At 35.5% G+C, this 20,413-nt stretch overlaps 2 protein-coding genes across 2 annotated transcripts; one reads left to right on the top strand and one right to left on the bottom strand.

The window, feature by feature from the left end:
• Positions 1 to 904: 904 nt before the first annotated feature.
• LOC129738859 (uncharacterized) lies at positions 905 to 2,311 on the bottom strand. The gene is made up of 2 exons (XM_055730175.1): positions 1,948 to 2,311; positions 905 to 1,889 (listed from the first exon to the last, which is right to left on the bottom strand). The coding sequence occupies exons 1-2, from the start codon at positions 2,293 to 2,295 to the stop codon at positions 1,521 to 1,523; spliced, it is 717 nt and encodes a 238-aa protein (XP_055586150.1). The 5' UTR covers positions 2,296 to 2,311; the 3' UTR covers positions 905 to 1,520.
• An 11,069-nt stretch (positions 2,312 to 13,380) lies between these two features.
• Positions 13,381 to 14,497, top strand: LOC129738858 (uncharacterized). The gene is made up of 3 exons (XM_055730173.1): positions 13,381 to 13,945; positions 14,008 to 14,285; positions 14,362 to 14,497. The coding sequence occupies exons 1-3, from the start codon at positions 13,589 to 13,591 to the stop codon at positions 14,450 to 14,452; spliced, it is 726 nt and encodes a 241-aa protein (XP_055586148.1). The 5' UTR covers positions 13,381 to 13,588; the 3' UTR covers positions 14,453 to 14,497.
• The last annotated feature ends 5,916 nt before the right edge of the window (positions 14,498 to 20,413 follow it).

The raw sequence follows: 20,413 nt of genomic DNA, 5'->3' as shown, positions 1-20,413 counted from the left end.
ACTGTGCAGTTTTGAGAATCTCAATCTTTAGCATGAACCAATAACGACGCCGGCCAAGTCCGTGCAGTCGATAGAGGAAGGGGAGTGCAGCACATGTGATGATTTGTTTTGCGGAAACCGGCTGTTCGCCATCCCTCCACAAATCTCACGCTGATTGTTTGAGTGTAAGGGAAATGTAGCATGGAAATAATTTTGGTAAATGATGTGGCCACTTGTAGCCTATTCTCCTGATCTCCTGATTTTCTTAGTTTACCAATTGAAACTTCTGGTTAGGAAGTATCTGATTGTGAACTAAACTGAATGCTTCAACGGACCGTAAAACTTGTAAACTCAAATCCCTATTCCGATAAAAAGCTTCTCTCAGAATTTATTCCTCTTTAAGCTGTATGTAAATAAGAAATTTGAAAGACATCATCAAATGTCTATAATCGATAATAAGAATTTTTTTTGGTTATTTATCATTTGATCAACAGTTTTATGAAAAATGGTACATTATTTTAAAATCTGATAATCGTACATGGTTAAAGTAATGGAATATTCGAACCTGAAATTTGGAAAAGATTCCCTAATCACAAAATTTGAAGTTTTTGTCCTTTCTCACTTTTCTCCAATTTTCATTTTTATTGACTTTCTAAACTCAAACGATGTTTAAAACTCACATTAAGATAAATCAGTTTTTTCAATTTTTCTAACACCTAATTTTGATCAGGTTGAAATTTTGATATTTTTTAAAGCGTATTTAAGTTTTCCTGGTACAACATATGATTTTTAATATGATTGCTATTCCATAAATCAATTTCCTTATGTTCTGGATAGTTAAACTTATAAAAATAAAAAAAATTTCAATTGAAAATTAGCTGTTATTTACGTTAAAAAATGGAAATCTAATAGAAATTGGCAAGAAAGTGAAGTATTAAAGAAACTAAAAAAAGCCATGTCAAAAATGACAAAAAATAAGGATGATGTTATTAAACTTGCGCCGTAAAGTTAGCATAGAATTTCTACAGTTCTCTGTACACTATTGAAACTGGTCAATGAAGGATCATTTTCGTTAATTTCAACATGTGACATTATCTACCCATGCAACATAATCCGACCGTGTGACATAATCTGACCAGTGACTATGCATCACAATCGGACAATGCAACAAAACTCATTCGAGCTCACGTTTCTCGAGTGAAGCACCTGCAGTAGTGAAGCCAACTGGGTTACACTTGGCGAATCACGTCATTTGGCGCCTATTTTTAACATCTTGAATCTTTTGCCTTAGATTGCTCTGGTTCTGGAAAGAGTTTGAGTTCGTTAATAACTGTATTTTTCTCTTTTTAACAAACGATTGAGATCCGCTGAACTAGTTACTCTGTTCTTTCTTTAAATGACCATTTTTTTTTTACTTCTTAAATCAAAAGATGTCTCTTTTGGATTTCCAATGCATGACTTATTCACGTGTTCTGACATCTATTATAATATCTTTAAAGTGCCAATAAATTTGTGAAGTTTATGGGAATCTCGGAACGATCTTAATCGATGCTCAAACTCATATAACTGCACCGTTCCTGTTCGATTCCCGGAAACACAAACCGCTTGTCAATTTCAGCAAGGGCTCCATATTCTACAGAGAAGTCTTCGACGAAGCCTGCCTTTCGAGCCGCATGCTGAGAAGCTGGTCCGGTAAAGCAGGTCGACGTCAGCCGGAGGCCTACAGCTCGACAAAGTGGAACCCGTGCCCTGAGTATCTCGGTTGCAATTCCTCGACCTCGGTATTCCGGCTCTACGGAAAGTCCCATCGCGCTAAGGTATTCGTTGACTCCGTATTTGTCGAAAACGTTCGCCGATTTACAGACGTACCCGATGACGTCGAAGATCGTTTGAAATATGGCACTGGGGAACTGAAAACTGTCGTCGGATTCATTCGATGACTTGCTAGTCGAATTAAGAGTAACTTACTTTCTCATCAGCGGCATCGGCTTTGCCGGAAACTGCCAGGATATTAAGACCGACAATTTTGCTGGAACCTTCTTCGAAGCACACTAGGGACAACCTTTGGCTAACCATCTCGCGCCACAGGCTGATGACCGTGTCCATCGCCAGTTTGTCCTGTCCCAAGCCCAATGTGCGATTCATAAGTTCATCCCGGGAAAATGGACCGGTCATATGTTGGACGGCCGCCTCGAAAAGATCCTCCGGTAGATCTTGAACAACGTACCATGCCTGTCGATCGCTAGTTCCGGATTTGGCCTGAAATCGGTGCCAAACGGAAGGGAATGGAATATCAGACGAACGCCTCCAAACCATGATGTAATGAGGGCAAAATCTAAATCAAAACTACCGAATTGATGTCCAGGTTGGTTTCCTGATAGGGAGGCGCGATGTTTTCGATTCAAATCATTTGCCTCACCTCTGGGCTTGAAATCTTATCGCTGTTCAAATCATACCGACTAAAACTTTTTTTCTATGGTTCAAACATTTGCTTCGAGCAGTTTCCAACGGCTTTTCGAGCAACTTTTGAGAAATCTTTCTTTTTGAAAAAAACCAGCTCCTAGTCTGGCCTAGGCAATGGGGGGGAAGGTTTTTAATTCAAACAACAGGTGAATAAGAAACCGTTATCAATGTTTTCAAAAAATGCTGATAAGTGTGAATGGCCCTTGATTAGATTGGTTGGAAGTGAAACTATCAGCTGATCCAGCAGTACCTGATAACATTATTTTTACCTATCGATATTGAAATGCCATACTTTCAGCGAAAAGCTGTTGAAAGCAGCTGACATGCTTGGCGGTTCTCAGCTGACATGTAGATGAATTTTGGATCCATTCGTTCCGCCTTTAACTAATTACTAGTAGAGTGTCCATTTCCCGGCTATTTTTACGTTCCGTTACGTTTTATTCGGGAAATCAGATCATCCTATTCCCGGGAAAAATTGAAATAGAAGATTATAACCCCTTTCTACAGCATATGTACAAAATCATAGATACCTCTATGGTATTCTGTCCTTACTTTCCTAGCCTTATTCTTTATTGTAAAACTTATAAGACTATTTAAATATCTCAAAAATTCAATAAGCAATTATATAACCAAAAATAAGAACATATTTATAAAATTGTTACTATTTTTTAAACTTTAATTTTTTTTAATCATTTAAAGTTATTTCCACCAACAAACAAACTGTTTTACTTCTTTCATTATTCATGCAGCAGACGATTAGACCTTTAATGCATGACTTTTTTAAAATGAGAATTGCAGTTATTGATTAAGTGGAATAATAACATTTTAATTCGAACAACAAAACTCAACTGATTTAATGTCGTTATTTTGAGTATTATAAAAGTTATGGCCCATCGAAGTTGAAAAATAATTTTTGCAATTCTTAGTTCATTTCAATGCGATTTTGCTAATTTCTCCAAAACCTTGTTAATTTTGTGTAGGAAGGTGTTTGTGATTGATTGAGATTAAAAAATTTGTGAGAATTTGCAAATATGAAGAAATATCAGCGATTTTCTAAAAACTACTTTTTACAAAAAAATAAATAAATTGGATTTTAGCAATTTTTCCGCATACTTTGTTTGATATCTCACACATACATTGAAATATCGTAATAAAAATACCATGAGCTAATTTTATTCAATCTCTAGAGTATTTTTTGCGAATACATCACACAAAAATATCCACGCGTTTTTGAGATATTTGGATTATTATCAGTATTGTTTTAAAACAACGCTATGCATTAAAGGGTTAAAACAATAATGATTTAATATAAATCACTTTATTCTAAAAATTTACATGAAGTTAATCATAATAATTGCATGAAATCTATTTCTTAACAAAATTATGGTAGTTTTAAGTTAAACTTATATAATTCAGCCAATCTAATAAACCCACTATTGATGTACGAAATAAATAAATGTAATCTAAAAAAAAATTAATGCGTTTGTAATATTTAACATTGATTTTGATTAATTTAAAATCTATATATATAAAAATGAATGTTTGTCTGTCTGTCTGTTCCCTATAGACTCGGAAACTACTGAACCGATCATCGTCACAACTGGCATCTGAGGGTTTTTGAGGCCGGGGATGGTTTCTGTAATAGTCAAAACTCCATCCGACTTAAGGAAGGAAAGGCTTCCATACAAAGTTTGTAGTTTTTCGAAACAAATTAAAGTCATGACATCCATTTTCTTGAGATTTTTTTTTCATTTGGGCTGTTTGTTTTTCGTCTCTATCGTCGAGGCGTCGCGAGCCAACGTCGCAAAAGGAAAGTAACCCAGGCATAGCATACTGATCAGTAGGAATATTTTGGCGCGTATTTCTCAACCAAGCTTATTTTCTTTGAGGGGTTTGTTTTTCGTCTCCATGGGCGAGCAAACGTCGTCGCAAGAGGATAGTAACCAAAGCACACTGTTCATTGATAGCTGGAAATGTTAACAATAAGGCGCCTGTTTCTCAAACACGTGGGGCGATATGCAACCTAGATGTGTTTTTTTCTTGCTTATTTGATTTGTACACATCACGTGGTAATAAATGACGTCTAGATGTGACACGGATTGGTATTTTATCAATCGAATAAAACCAATTGAAAGATTTGCAAAAATACTTCCATATTTAGTTCGTGTTAATGTAGGTAGCATTCGACTTTTCATTCAAGGAACATAAGAACATGTTCAAACGTTCAACTTTTTCTGTTAAAAAAAAAAATTAAAAATTATGTTTTCTTCTAGAAATTGTTACTTCGGCCCAAATACACAACTGAAACGAATTTAGAAATGAAAATGGGAACTTTTTATCTAATATATAAAGATAAGTTGGGCTATATATGTTTGTATATATATATGCACCTTATACAAATCCACACCGCTTAACCGATCAGCTTGAAATTTGGTACAGTGGTGTAAACGGACATGAGAAAGGTCGAGGTAATAGTTTTGAGCCCCTCCCACCTAAGAAAAGGGACCCTCCCATACAACTTAAGTTTTTATTCCCACGAACCAAAAGTCATGGCACCCATTTGTCAACCGATTTTCGTTTGCATTGGCGGGATTGTTTTCACCATCACCATGGGCCAGGCATTAGAAACGACCATCAAAAGTTCACGTGTACTGGAAAGCAAATCAAAGCTTGCTGAGCATAAAAAATTTGGAAGGAGAAATTTTGGCGGGTGTTTTTTCCTTCTACTGTTCAAAGCACGTGCTACCGGTGCGAGGCATTTGATTGCAATAATGAGCCTTCATTTAGGATAGAAAAAACTACTCGCCTGTTGGAAATATACATAGAAGAACAGTGGTTTAGAATCTACTAGAATATGCAGTGTGTAAAGGATGGATACATTAGTTCATGTTCATTATGAATTGACTTCTTCAGTTGAGTAACTATTTGGACTGAAAACTAATTTTCCAGCTTTTAGGAACCATCCATTTTCATACATTCGGAACTCCTCATAGGGAAACAATTAATAAAACTGAGGGTTGTAAGTTCAAGGCTGGTTTCTCAACACTTTGATTGCCGTTTATGAATTTAAAATACAATAGGAACTAGACAATTAAACGTCCATTTTATGAAAAAAAAATTAAAACCAAATCCAACGCACGAGACTTTTAGTAATTTTTTTCTGAAGTTTTTAGTTTTGTAGAATTCAATTTCGTTTGTAATTTTTTTAATTTTAAGCTATTCAATATTGACCATCGATGTGTTCAATTCTACCATCCAATTATAAGAAAACTCTAAAAGCAAATTGAAAAAATGCAGAAGAAGTCTTTCATAAGGTTTCAGCGGATATCTATTTAGAAATTTCTAAGTACAAAATAAAACTTAAATGGGTGTTCCATTCTACGGAGGGATCTTGAAAAGAGGTCGTTAACATTTGTTTACAAGCTTAATCCATGGGATTTTAACTAGATAACCCATGGAAAAGATAAAAAAAATGTTATTATTTGATTAGAAAAATCGCAATTCAATTCAAGCTTACTTAAAAATGGGGGGGTGTAAAATAAGGTTGCCAGAATTGCGGTATCGGGACCGGACAAATCCAGCCTAATTTATCGTAAAACCTGGCCAAATCCAGCATTTGATTTCAAAATGTTCAAAATATCCGGGAAATCTTGGTCAAAACCGGGAAACCGGGCCAGACCGGACTTATCTCAAATTTTGATTCAAATGTTCTAGCAAATGCGGATAAATCCGGGCAACCTGGCAAACCTTAGATTGAAATGTTTTTCGTGATAGAATGGATAAGCATTCATGGGAAATTATTTCAAATTTCTATTAGCAAACCTTAAAACTATTAGTTATTCAATAATATGAAAATGATAAACATTGCTAATAATCCCAATTAAAACTTTAAGAAGACTAACAAAACTTACAAAGCTCACATGGCCAAACATGGTCCAATTTGTTATGATGATGAACGAAAGCTTTCAAAATTTCAAAAAGTCAAACGGCTCATTTCGATTCAGATTTTTTGTGAACCCGAGCAAGGCCGGGTAAAATCAGCTAGTATAAAATAAATAAAAATGTGATTAAAAAGCTATTTTAATCATACACACACAGCCTTCGGATGGGCGTGTTTTTGGCAAGGCGTTGTGCTGTGGTATTCGGGTTATTTTCGAGTTGAGAACTATAGGGGAGAATTGTGGAACATCAAATTCGCGACACACCAGTTGAACGGGAGACAATCAACCTGCCTCGCTGAATATCGTTAACTAACTGCCGTGGCTCACGACACGACAAGACAAGCTAAGCTGTCGTGACTTGTGTGTATGCGTGTAGTGATGTCGACGAAGAGAATACCGACGGGAAAAGGCCTAGCGACCGAGAGAGAGAGTGTCGCTCGCAATTATCGGCTACACAAGAATGAGGATACTTTGATCCCTGGGGATACTTGGTTCCTTAGCTATATCTCGAAACTGGAATGTCTTACAAAGATCAAATGTTCTAGAAAAATGTGCCAAAGTGAGCAAAATGACAATGCTTGTTGTTTAAAAAATTTTAACAAAATAATTGTTTGAGTAATTGAACTTTGTTTGAAAAATTTCACAAAATGTAACTTGAAGATATTTTTCCATCACTTTAAAATGTTCCTTACATGGGAAAATTATGAAAAAAATGTTTGTTCCAATGTATCAATCGTTCGAGCGTAAAATGAACTTCTTAATGCCATATTTTCAAAGTAATAGAAAACTCTCAACTTTTTTCAGAAAAAGTTTTCTAAAATGTTGATTATGGGTACAATTGATCCCCTAGAGTTGGGTACAATTGATCCCCCTTCCAAATGGCATATTCTTCTTCTGAATTGATCGTTATGATTGCTGATTACGAGATTACTAATATTTATCCAAAATCTAATATTTAACAAACAATTGTCTGAAGTAAAGAGCAAAAATAATTAATTTTCTCTTAATTATAAAAAATAGCGCCTTTAAGTATGCAATGTTATAAGCGTTGAGACAAAGTTATAGAATTTTCTTCTTATGTCTGCTATAAATTGTGAAATGAGAACAAACAGGATCAAAATAGTCAATTAACATTCTATCTTGAGGTTTTGTTTGATTTTTAATACAAGGATTAGGGTTTCCTGAATAAAAGATCAAGTCTCCTTCAATAGGGGATCAAGTCTCCCCTAACTTCAGAAAAATCGCAATTTTTTTACTCCCCAATGCTTCTAGTTCATCAACGGGTGCAAGTATCGTTCTAATTTTTGGAGCATAGAAACTTGAAGTTACAAGCTGTCAGAAAATGTCAAAGACGGCGAGTCGCTAAATTTTTCCAGAAAGATATGGTGAAAATAAGAAAAGGGGATCAAGTATCCCCACTCTCCCCTACATCAAACACTGTTTCCTTCCACGTGCCGATCTTAATTTAAAAAAAAAATTAATGAATGATTGGTCAAATACCAACAAATACAAGCGATATTTCATTCAAACTTACGGATCAAATCCGATACATGAGTATTAGAGTACCCCAAATGACCCGACTTTTGAAAAAGTTATGCGCTACAGGCTAAAATTGATCCTTGGCCTTGTACAAGATCTCATACCAAATTTTGGCGTGATCGAATCACGGGAATGAACAAAATTGACATGCCACTGAATTTTTCAACAATTGTGATAAATCAAATGAATTCGGAAAATTCCAATACTCAAACTAAATATGTCAATGTCCAAATGGGTCATTAGGAAAAATTGGTGAATGAACATTTCTCTAAAGAAATAACAAGTATCAAAAGGGGGATCCTGGTGGTGCAACCGTATTCTTGAGTAAGTTCATGCGTTTGATTTTAAATCATTGTCAAACAAGAACATGATAAATTTTGAGATTCATGTTTGTTGCAAAAACAAATCCTATTCTCGCAAATTTATAATTTTATTTAGCTTAACAACTCATTTGGTTTGATGTTCAAGTTTTTTTTATCTACCAAATATAAAAACAGAATATAAATTCCAGATCTTGAATAACAAATTTAAAGCGTTTCAACAAGTAAGATTAAATCATCTTTGAAATGATAATTGAAACTCCAGTTACAGATCTCATTTTAAAGTGATTGCCTACAAAAAATTAAAATTAAAAATTAAAAAAAAATCATTTATTTTCATAAGATGTTGCAAAGCACACCGCGTCAGTTAGCTTCACCTATAAATCTCCTCCTAAGGTTTAGCTGAGCATTAGTAGGATAAAAGAGTATACCGTCAAAGGGGGCATCATGCAACAGCGGGGTTCGATGCAACATTTATAGAACACTACATTGAATCAATTTTTAATGTAATGTATTGTAATAAAGTTATCTTTTAATGATATCAAAATGATGATGACATAATTTCTCACATCTTAAGCTAGTTGTCTTAAGTTTTTTATTTTTATGTAAAATTTGAAAAATCGAGCAATAAATGTACAAATTTTAACATTTTTTGATGCCGAAAAAAACTTTACCCAGTATGACGGATTGGCTTGATAAAATTACCTACAAACTTTTTACAGGTTTCCTCATATTATACCAACATTGTTTGTGTAAAAATATTTTTCGAACAATCACCCAATTTTCTTAAATGAATATTTTTAATATTCAGTTAGGTGTCTGGGGTTAAATGCAACAAAATGCAAATCAAAGAAATACCTTGTAAATTTCGTTTCCAAGTGTTGGAATATGAATGTTTTGAATCACGCGTTTGTAAATATTTAAATTTCATTCATCCAAACATTTATTTTTATGATTTCAGCTTTTAGAATTTTTCGTAGTAATATTTAACCCCTAAATGTATGCAGCATCCTTAATTTCAGAAAAAATGTGAAAATTTGTTTTTACAGACCCAAAAACTACTGCAATTGGTGTTGTCATGCGTAATGGTCTTTAAGACATCGCAAATATATTAAAAATTTTGAATTTTCGTACGTGTTCATAAGATTTTTCATTAAAAACAAAGTTTGTTGCAAGTTACCCCATTTTCTAAGAAGGGTGAAAATCGCATGTTTTTAGAAAATTAAAAATAACTGAAGAAACCAATAATTTTTTTAACTACGCCAATTTGATGTCCCAGCATCCTTAAAACTTTTGATGCATAAAGGATACGATTAACTGTGAACATAAGTTTTTTAGAAGCTATTGAAGTTGAAAATTGTTGCATGTTGCCCCAGTTGACGGTATGGAATTATTTCTTCTGCATCAATCACTTGAATCCTGAACCTTTACCAGAAATCACAGAAGCGTAAGAGAGATTATCGGTATTACAGCAGTCAAAAGTATCCGCTGAACAAATCCTTACATTCATCTTTGCTGAGATGCAGATTAAGTTTCGGTCCTAAAGTATACAATTTCTTTTTCATTTTTTTTAACATTGGCACAAAAACATTGTTTTCCTGTGAAATTAATTTTTTTTTCAAGTATTATATATGATATACCGACAATTGTTTATTTGAGAATTCATAAATCTTTTTAAATTTTATATTTAAAACACCTCGTAGATATTATAAGGAGTTTCCTTAGGAAATGTCTAGGAGCATAGGAGGTGTAGGTCAACCAAAGATCGCACCATTTTCCAATAATGGCTCCTGATCCAAACCTCTGCCATACTAAAACAACCCTTCCTGAGATACCTGAATATAGATTCGCAGACGTATAGACGGTTTCTATAGCTGGTGATACTGACTTATCATTGTACAATGTTTCAGAGTTTTTCAAAACCAGCTTTTGAAGAAAACTGGAATAACAGATTTATGGTTGATCCTAAAAAGTATCTTACTAACAATTCTTCCTTCATCCCTCTTTGACTACTAGGACGTGGCCGGCGCCGTTGTTGATCATTTTTTAAAGGGAGAGCATGAGTTTTGTGCATTCAGAATGAGTTGCTAATCCCAAGCTGCATTCTTTTGGCCTTTGTACAAAATTGATGGCCTCGAGCAATCACGGAGTAGCAACCATTGGCGATGTGGAACTCGTTCTATTTAGCCACGCCAGCGATCATAAAATTCGAAATGCATTGAATGATTTGATACAATATATTATTATATTTTTATTGAAACCATGAGAAAATGGTGGTAGTTTCGAAGACTAATTAGAGCATTTCGGGCTTAATGATTTAAGGTGAATATGAATAGTCAAACAAGCTAAGCTAAGCTAATTTTGGTTCCCGTCGGCTGATTTCTTTCAAAAACGGGTTTTCTTAAAGCCTGAATTATGAAAAATATTTCATCCTAAGACTGAATTTCGATAAGAGTTCAGATAAAAAAGTTATTAGGCTTCAAAAATGAGTTAACTTTTTTAACGGTGGTATTCAGCACTGTTAATGAGGCGTCAATATGTTCGACCGCCTCGACTCATTAACAGTGACGAATACCATCCTTAAAAAAGTTAGCCAATTTTAGAAGCCTAATAACTTTCTTACCTTAACTCTTATTGAAATGCAGTTTTCAAATGAAATATTTTTCATAATTTAAACTTTAAGAAAAACCCTTTTTGAAAGAAATCGGCTGACGGGAACCAAAGTTATTTCTGTAAAATCTGGGCAAAATTTGTGTCTGACCAATATCTGGACGAAGGGTCAAAAGTCTTGGTTTTACAGACAAATCTGGGCACCTGGCAACTCAGGTCGCAGTCATGTCCTTTTTGGATTTTGTGAATGTCATCGGTAAGAAATTCCCTCGAGAAAATGTCAAATAACATTTGGGATGAATGCCACAGCTTGCCTCGAGAGTCATGGAAAAAAAAAATGTTACGCTAAGCTGATGACAGTCGGTCGTGTCGAGTCCGGAGGATTCATTTCGGAAATGCATTCCTCGGTCACTTTTGTTCGAACTTTTCGTCAACGCAATACTCTATCAACTGAATTCTATCATCGATTTCGTTCGGGCGCAAGAATATTTTTCCGCTACGATTGCACACACACAGTACACGTTATGTTATGTTTCGTTTGTTCGATTTCATTTATATAAACGCTCTCGTCTCTCACGTCGCATTTGAGCGATTTTTTTTTCATTGAGATAATGTTAGTGGGGACACTGGTCCAGTATCAGAAAGCTCTACTGTCTAGATTAGCTTCTGATTTCACAGACAACATACGTCTGCGCTGTGAATTATATGAATTATTATTAATCACATAAGTATGATTGTTCCCGAATAAAGGTACAACAATACCAAATTTTGCGGCTCATTTTTTATATAAAGATAGCATAGTTCAGCCAAATTTTGGTTTCACTGAAAGTATTTTGATAACTCCTGTAGCTATCCGTTTCAAAAAGAATTTTGAAAGCACAACGATACCAAATTTTGGCATTACATCATACCTAAAAGTAGTATCGTTATGCCCTCTAAACTCGTTTTACAACGTTGGCTAAACTAGGTATCATTAAGGTTTCAGTGAAACCTCCAGTTGGCATAATCGAGGTATCTATATATGAAAAGTGAGACCCAAATTTTGGCATTGTACCACCTTTATTCGGGCGAAATGATACCAAATTTTGCTTTCAAGGCATGATAGCAAAATTAGGTATAATTTTGCCATAAAAGTCTGCACGGGAATTCTTCAAACCCTTTTTTCAATTCAGTTTTGTTTTGTTGATGTCCATGTTTAAACAATCTTTAAAAAAATATCGGCCAAACCATATATCAAGATAAAACATTAATTTTCCTAACTGACTATGACCTATTTTCCAAATTCAGGTGGTGTAATTTTTCGAAAATTTAGCTCGATTTATTATTTTCGCGAATTCCCGGGATTTTTCAATCGTTTCCGGGATTCGAGAATTCCCGAAATTGTTTGATTCCCTGGAATGAAAAAACTATGAATACTGTTTGTTAAACGGGTCTGAAAATTTAACAACGGTTTTAACAACTTAATTTCGACAATTTAGTGAAAATCGAATAACTTTTTTTTGTTTTATCATGAACACTTGCTGAATTTCACTTTTTTTATCGATTGAATTAAAGATCAACAAATCAGAACTGAAGAAAAAAAATTCTTTGGTTTGTTAGCATTCTCCTTTTCATTTCGAAAATCTACAGCGAAATGTTTGACGCCTTTTAACCCAAATTCTTTTTTTTTGTCTTTTTTAGAAAAATACATTTGAAAGATTCTCATGGATTGCCATAAAAAATTACAAAATAAACTTACAAAACCAGATCAATATACAGATCGTATACGATATCTATCACAATTTAATAAAAAGTCTTTTTAACAGAGATAAAAACTTGCTTAACAACTCTATGAATTTACAGATATTTGTCCTTGACAAGGCTACCATTTGGTTTTCAAAGTTTTTCAAAGTCGTTTCATTGCTGGGCATTGGACGTACTTGTTGTCATTTCAATTCTAAGTTGTTTCTTAATTTGTGAAATTGTGAATTTTAAAATGACACCACCGCCCCCCTGTGCCCTTCCAACGCCCCCCAAATTTCAAAGTTGAGCTCACCGCCCCTCTAAAAGCTCTCAACGCCCCTAAGGGGGCGGTAGGGATCACTTTGAAAACCACTGATTTAAATGAACAACAATAAGTAGGTAGGTAGATAATTAAAAATCCAGGAAAACAATGACGAACATTCAATAAAATTTGATTTGAAAGTATACAAAGAAGTTTCAAATGATTCATATCCTTATGTTTCAAAATATTCGAATTTTTTGATCGAGAAAAAAGATTTTATACAGATAATTTTAAGTCACCGCCTGTTTAAGAAAGAAGGGAGAGGTTTTCAAACAAAAATTAATTAAAAACGAACGGCTACAGCATGACGTGAGCGCATGCGCAATTCCATGCGTTGACACATTCAGTGTGGTAGCCCTAATAGATCGTAACACAAATCATGCGTGTACAATGTATCGTTTAACGATTAGCGTTATCGTCGAACAATGACAAGAAAATAACCTTTGTGGTTAAGCATGAATTGTCGTGCTTAGTTAATGCGGGAGAGATTACCTTTTTAAAAATAGACTTACTTCATCAACCGTCCGGCTTCCTCAGCATGCGGACTCAGTAGCGTGAACTGCAACAAACAAACAGTGTTCATTTGATGAATCGAGGCGTATGTGTTGTGTAAATGTTGATAAGCTAAGCGGAACAACTTAAAGTGTTTGACTGGAACGGATTATTCATACCGTTTGCTTGAGGCGTGCCAAATGCCTGCGGAAAATTGGATCCGACCGGAACAGCCTGCGATTCCTACCGTTTGGCATCGGTTTCAGGCGAAAGATTTGAGCGGCGGCGATCAGCTGGTTACGTATCGGGTAGAAGATTTGACCGAGGACCGGTACGAGGATGCCATTCAACATTACTTGAACCATTTCATCAAAGATGAGCCTCTCTGTCGGCAGCGTAAAATGGCTCAAGATACGGTATCTTACGGTGAGATACAAGGCTTTTGGAGATGGTGCTTCTCCCGGCGGATGACCATTGTTTGTTACCGGGAAGGATCCAACGAAATTGTCGGAGCAAACCTGCTGGATGTTGTAACCCCGGTCAAAAGTCCAACTGAGGTAAGTTTGTTCACGTCTACAGTTGTTAGTCTTATCAATCTTTAAATGCATTCATGATTCAGCTCAAAAGTCAACACATACGGGACATCGTTGGCCTGATGGATTACGTTGGGGAGCAGTGTAACGTTTTCGAAAAGTACGGCGTAGATCGATACATGACCGCGTATGGATTGGCCATCGATAGCCGATATCGGGGGCGAGGAATCGCTACCGAAATGCTGAAGGCCCGGGTCCCCATGTGCAAAGCGTTAGGAATTTCACTGACTTCGACCAACTTTACCGCGATTGGATCACAACTAGCGGCTGCCAAAGCTGGCTTCCAATTGGACTATGAAAAGACGTATGAACCTATCAATCAAGTATTGATGTATGGTGTTCTTAACCATTTAATCCCATTTCAAATTTCTCAATTGCAGATATGACGATTTTGCAAAACTAGGACCTTCGTATGATTTTCGAGGTATCGAATCGAAAAGTCTGCAGCTGATGAGCTTAAAAATTGTGTAGATTAGTTATAATAAAAAGTACTAGTCATTCTTCCGATGGAGTGGTATAACGAATACTTTCATCATCTTATAAAGAGTTAACAAACATGACAATTATCCGAAACTTGTATCCGACATAACTCTAGTTGATTCTATCAATACACAAATCTTATTGAAACATAAATTTCATGGAATATCGAAATAAAATTAAGATAAGTTGGTCTTATTCCACTGATAAGCTGATATAACTCCGCCTGCGTAGGAGAAAATTTTTGATCACCCAGAGCTCCTGGCGCCAACTAGCTCATCATTCCCGAAGTTTCGTTTCCCGATCATGCAATGATACCAATAACTAAATTTCGATTTTTTCGTAAATGAATTAATTTTCAATTGATTGATTTCAATTAATTTAATTGAGGAGTTTGAAATTTTAGCACTGACCATACTGACTGGACACTCGATTTCGTTTCCTGGATAATTTTTACAACAATGTCGATTCCAGAGTGCGCATCAATCGATTTGAAATAATGCTATTCCAGTTAGGAAATGCCATCCAACTTTAAAAAAAAACAGGCAATTTCTACGATAAAATCGGGCTAAACAGGTACATTTTTCCTTCAGGGCATTTTTTGTCAAATTTTTTAGGTTCGCAACCTGCGGTATTGCGAACCTGCAAAATCTGACAACAAAAAATTAGACAGAAAATGGTTGAATTTTTGTTCTAAGTGTCATGTCATTGTGATCAGTGATTTTAGTTTCCATCTAGTACCTACATTTAAAACATCGGGACCTCTTTCGCTCGAAAGAAAACAAAACACAAATTGAACACCATAGCAACTTATACTTTTGCACACACAAAAATTGAAGCAGGCTGAAAATGCTTGGTAGAAAATGAAATTTCTACATATTTTTCTAAGTGTCATTAGAACACGTGGAGTTATTTTTGAATGCTAGCGCCATCACAACCAGTGGTTTATTAATCACTTACTAAGCAGTTAAGATACGAACCTTAGGTTTATGGAAAAATGGTTCAGAGTTCTATCAGTTTATCAGTGCTTATTCTACGAGACACGTGACCTCCCAATTAATGCGGATCATTGTTGAACGAGAAATTTCGCGCGTAGGGTTGCGTTAGGAGTCAAAAATTGAGGTCTAAAATATCAACGTGCATAAGCCAAATCAGCTGATTGCACCGGTTGCCCACATACAAATGCAATCATGAGTATACTATACAAAAAAACAAATGAGTGAACATTTTAACGACTTTTCGCTCGCATGTATTGGTGATCCAAGCAGGCCAGACAAAAAATATTTTCGCAACGGCCATTTTGACTCCAGCCTTCTTTACGAGAGCCATGAATTGCAAAATGGCAAGTTTTAATTATTAACGCGCAATAATGGGGTAAATTCTTATTGAATTTTTCAATTTATTTGCAGCTCAACATTTTCGGGAGGAGTACCTGCTGCTGGAAATCACCCGCCAGAGCCCATTGGTCAAAACATCAAACTGGGAAAGGACTATCGTTTGCAGCCAGCCAGTAAGTTTTTAAGATAAGATTATTTCTTGTTTGATATTCATACTAGCGAATTAATTTTTCAGATGTTCTCCGGCCCACCTTACGTACTTCGCCGTACTCGGAAACTCCATTCATCAAGTGCCGGTTCTCAAACGAATGTTAGCTCCACTTCATCGTTGCCATAAAGTGCCAAAATTTGATTTGTGAAATGTGCCTTCCCTTAAAGGCTGTAATAATGAATAAAGAGATATTTTGAAAAATAAAATGTTTTTTCGACAATTTATTTCAATTTGAAAAACTTCCTGAAATGACTCACCCATACATGCGCACATTTCCAGTATGCACGCACACATGAACACGAACCGAACACACCAATACCATCAAACCATGCCATATGTCAGCGAGAGCTGTCATTCTGAACCGGGAATGTCATTTCTACTGTATCGGTTGGGCCATTTTCCACTAGAAAACAATGGGACGGCTAGTAGGCGGCTAGTAGGATTCCTACTAATCTTTCTAGTGGTCCTACTACTCTTTTCCGTCAAAGGGCTGACACGCCGAAGTTGTGCTCTTATTACTGACTTCTGTCAGCACTCCATTATTTTTTTTCTCGAGATTGTCATCCCGTAGGATGTTTCATCCCTGCGTGTCAGCTCTTCAGACTAGAAAATGTCAGGCTAGATTCAGATAAGCTTCGATTAGTGTTCGGAACTTCTTTGAACGGACAATTGCCGTGCCTGAAGCGTTCGCAGAAGTTAGCAATACGAATTGAAAATTGCGAGTCACATCACATTTTTATTTAAATTCCACGCATGCATTTTCAGTTCTGTACATCGGTATATCTTCTGAGTTAAAATGGAAAACATTTTCAAGTTTTAAGAATGAATATCAAAATCTTCATTCTGAAAACTGTTGGAAAATATTTGTTATGTTTTGGCCTGGGGGAAGAAGACTGAATAAAAAAAGAGAAAAAAAAACTTTCAAACGTCAAATTTCTCTCATCAATCTACCGACCAGTGCGAAGGTTCAAAATTTTACTTTCTTATCTCAAGATTTTCAATAAAACTTTTTTGATGCTGAAAAGCACTTGTTTTGCATTGAACAATTAATTATTTAGGTTTTGTTTCACTCTGGCAAATTCTTGCATGTTCAGGCGTATTAAGTCGCTCATATTTCGTTGAATTTTTGAAGCTGATAAAAAAAATTGTTTGATCAATGGTTGTTCTTAAAAAAAACCTTAAAAAACAGATTTAGATTTTGGGTAGTTCCCATAGACCGAACAACATTTTAATATAGTTCAAAGTTTATACATATTTACGACTGAGTAGACAGTTAGTATTGGATAATCTAGCTGGTGTATTCGACTTCGATGTTTTCTTTTGAATCTGCAGCAATTAACTCAGAAGACATAAATGTAGCACCTAAACAACTGAGTTACATGAATCGCTACACAAAACTGATCATCTAAAGTTAAAATTTGAACGATTACAAATCTTTTCAACAATTGCTGTTTTTTGCCGAACAGTAAAAAAACGATACAGAAAACGATACAACGAATTCCAGTCTTCCTCCTCTAGGTTTTGGCGAGCAGAAAACAAAGTAAACATCTTTTAAAACGATAAGTAAAATTATCCATTATCATTTTTCTTTCTGTCTTCTAAATGGCGTTTATACGAATCGGTAATGATTTATTCGGACATGCCCGGGTTTTCAATGTAAAGGTGACATATCAATCTCAATTGCTTGAAACCAGCTTTTTATAATTATTGCTGGAAATCAGCTTTTTTTTTAAAAAACAACTGGAAATTTTTGGTTTCTAAATTAGATTTGAATTTTCAATATAATACCCTCATAGTGGTCATATTTATACACAGAAATAGGTTTGTTCATTTTTCTTGAACGACATTTATTTAAATTTTAATTACAAAATCAAATAATACCTGTTGGCCGGTTTTCGCCAAGCCTTGGACATCATCTGAAATAAAAATAATAATTATAAATTTCTCTAACGAAATATGTATATACTTGATCGTTAAAAAAAATTGCCTTTGGTCGAAATGGTACATTGCTGGAATAGGGAAGAAAATAAAATTCGGTAACCGTTGCTGAAACGAAAAACAAGCTGACACTTTCCGCGCGCAACTGGAAATAACCAGCAAAAACAAAAACAAATTCGAGTTTGATAGACCGATTGCTGGTTTTTCAGCAACGCAGTTCAAGTGCTGGAAAAATCAGCAAGGCGAAGAATGTTGAAAATAATCGTTAAAATAATTAAAAATATGGAAGTTTGGTTTGTTATTTCCAACGGGCTGAAAGAGAAGAAAATTTCCGAACTGACATTTCAGTACCGCACTGACGTTTTGGTTCCAAAATTCCATTGAAATCAAAGGAGAACTGACGTTCTGGTTCCGAAAAGCCAGTACGGTCGGTTTGTATGTGATTTGACAGTTGCTTCAGTCCTTTGGTTATTTCTACATTTGACAACAATCGAAATTTATCCCCCTAGTTTCACAACATTGCAATGAGCGTTTAGAACTTTACCGACATACGATGTTTCGTACTATCTCGCTTTCGTGTGCACTCTGTAGCCGTCGGGATCCCAATCCTTTTTGTCTGCTTCGCTCGATCAGCCTGATCACTCTGGTGTTGCCCTCAAAGACTGCCATTGGACTCACCAAAAATCTGATCGCCGAATCCGCTACGAATGCCATCGTTGCTGCTGCTGCTATCGGCTCAAGAGCATTTCTAATGCCCCAGTCGATCTCGATGTTCGCATAGATGGTAGCCCAAAGCTTGCAGTGCACCCCTTGAAGTACGACTATTTTGTTGCTGGAACTTTGGGTGCGGCCAATACCCCAGTTGATTGCGATCCGAGGCGATCCTTATTGCCAAATGCCATGGGCCAAGCACCACACTTTATTCTTTTCTTTGGCGGAAACTGAAGTGACGCCACTTTTTGCACGCTTAACGTAGTTTCCCCCTAAATGGGTTTTTACCTTGCACATATCTCCATTGAGTTTCAAATTTGGTTTAAAACCAACACGCTCGTATTGTTTTATGGAACGGGTGGGTAATTGAATAAAACTTGTTGCCTAAATTGCTCTATAATATCTTGCTCAAACTAATCGAAATTCAAATGTAACTGTAGGAGAAAGAGCTAAAATAGAGGAGAAGAAAACTGAATTATAACTATTTGATTTTACCACTTACCTTGTTCTCAATATAATCCATATTTATAGACGTGTTGAATCATTCTTTTCCAATCAAAGTAATCGGAAGAAAGTTCATAGAGAAGAACCTAAAAAAAAAACAAAAAAAAGTTAAGAAATTCAAACTACTTACCTCCTTGCCAATCGTAAACTTGTTTTGCTTGTTGTTGTTGGAATCACGGCCAAATGGATATCTGTCAAATGGTATCAACGCACTTTATAATGACGAAATAGACCGGCAATTATGTACCTAAACAAAAATCATTAAAATCTCAATCAACTGTGGTAAAGAAATGCCACTGAAAAAAAATTATCCTTCAAGTTTGTGTGACGATTAGTTTAGTTTGCTTGTATTAGTGCGGTCGAAAAATATTCCATATCTGAACACACCAATACTTGCACAAAGAATCGAAGTAGTATGAAGACAAAAAAAATAGCTTCAATCTTACAACGACTTTTGGTGCGGACGGACGTTTCTAGCGAGTCGGGATTACAGTAATTTAAACGGTTGTTTTGAAGATTGACCAATTTCGGAAAATCATGGACTACGACAATGGCGCAACGGCTCCCAAAGGGGATAGGTAAGTATATAAGTGAAAGGGATAGATCGAGGTAGATCTAATAATTGTGAATCAAATAAAATACATCGGGGAAAATAAAAGCAAGATGGCAATGGCTTGGTAGAGAATAAATCGTTATTTTTCATTTTAACCACTAACAATAATCTTAAAGTGAGCTCCACACGGAAAGAAATGGAGTGAGCTTATATCTGAATAGTAATTCAGTTAAAGAGAAGCTAAATCGAGAAGTTGTTCTTGTTTGGACCGGTCGATCTCTAAACAAAATGGTGGATCATCACATTTCAAATCTATTAAATAATTGGTGCGGAAGGTCACAAAATGATTTAAAAATGGCGGAAGGCCACCAAATAGTTTTTAAAAATGTGCGGAAGGTCACAGATTGAATTTAAAGAAAAAATGTGCGGAAGGTCACAAAATGAGTTTAAAAAAAAAAAAAAAATGCGGAAGGTCACAAAATGCGTTTTGCAAAAAAAAAAATGTGCGGAAGGTCACAAAATGAGATAAAAATGAGTTGAATATATTTTGCGGACGGTCACGATACAAAATGGTGGATGACCATATTCCAAATCAATAACATAATGTCTGCGGAAGGAAAAAAAAAAGAAAAGAAAAGACTTACGGGTCACAAAATGAGTTAAGAAAAATGTGCGGAAGGTCACAAAATGAGTTTTAAAGT

This window comes from Uranotaenia lowii, chromosome 1 (assembly GCF_029784155.1).
Source record: "Uranotaenia lowii strain MFRU-FL chromosome 1, ASM2978415v1, whole genome shotgun sequence".
NCBI lineage: Eukaryota > Metazoa > Arthropoda > Insecta > Diptera > Culicidae > Uranotaenia > Uranotaenia lowii.
The sequence above is the reverse complement of the archived record's forward strand: the minus strand, read 5'-3'. Positions and strand labels throughout refer to the sequence as shown.

Excerpts from the sequence above, each read along its gene's own strand:
- LOC129738858 (XM_055730173.1), top strand. The coding sequence starts at position 13,589 with ATGCCTGCGGAAAATTGGATCCGACCGGAACAGCCTGCGATTCCTACC. Across the intron at positions 13,946-14,007 it reads CGGTCAAAAGTCCAACTGAG|CTCAAAAGTCAACACATACG; the intron begins GTAAGTTTGTTC and ends TTCATGATTCAG. Across the intron at positions 14,286-14,361 it reads CAATTGGACTATGAAAAGAC|ATATGACGATTTTGCAAAAC; the intron begins GTATGAACCTAT and ends TCTCAATTGCAG.
- LOC129738859 (XM_055730175.1), bottom strand. The coding sequence starts at position 2,295 with ATGGTTTGGAGGCGTTCGTCTGATATTCCATTCCCTTCCGTTTGGCAC. Across the intron at positions 1,890-1,947 it reads CCGATGCCGCTGATGAGAAA|TTCCCCAGTGCCATATTTCA; the intron begins GTAAGTTACTCT and ends GACAGTTTTCAG.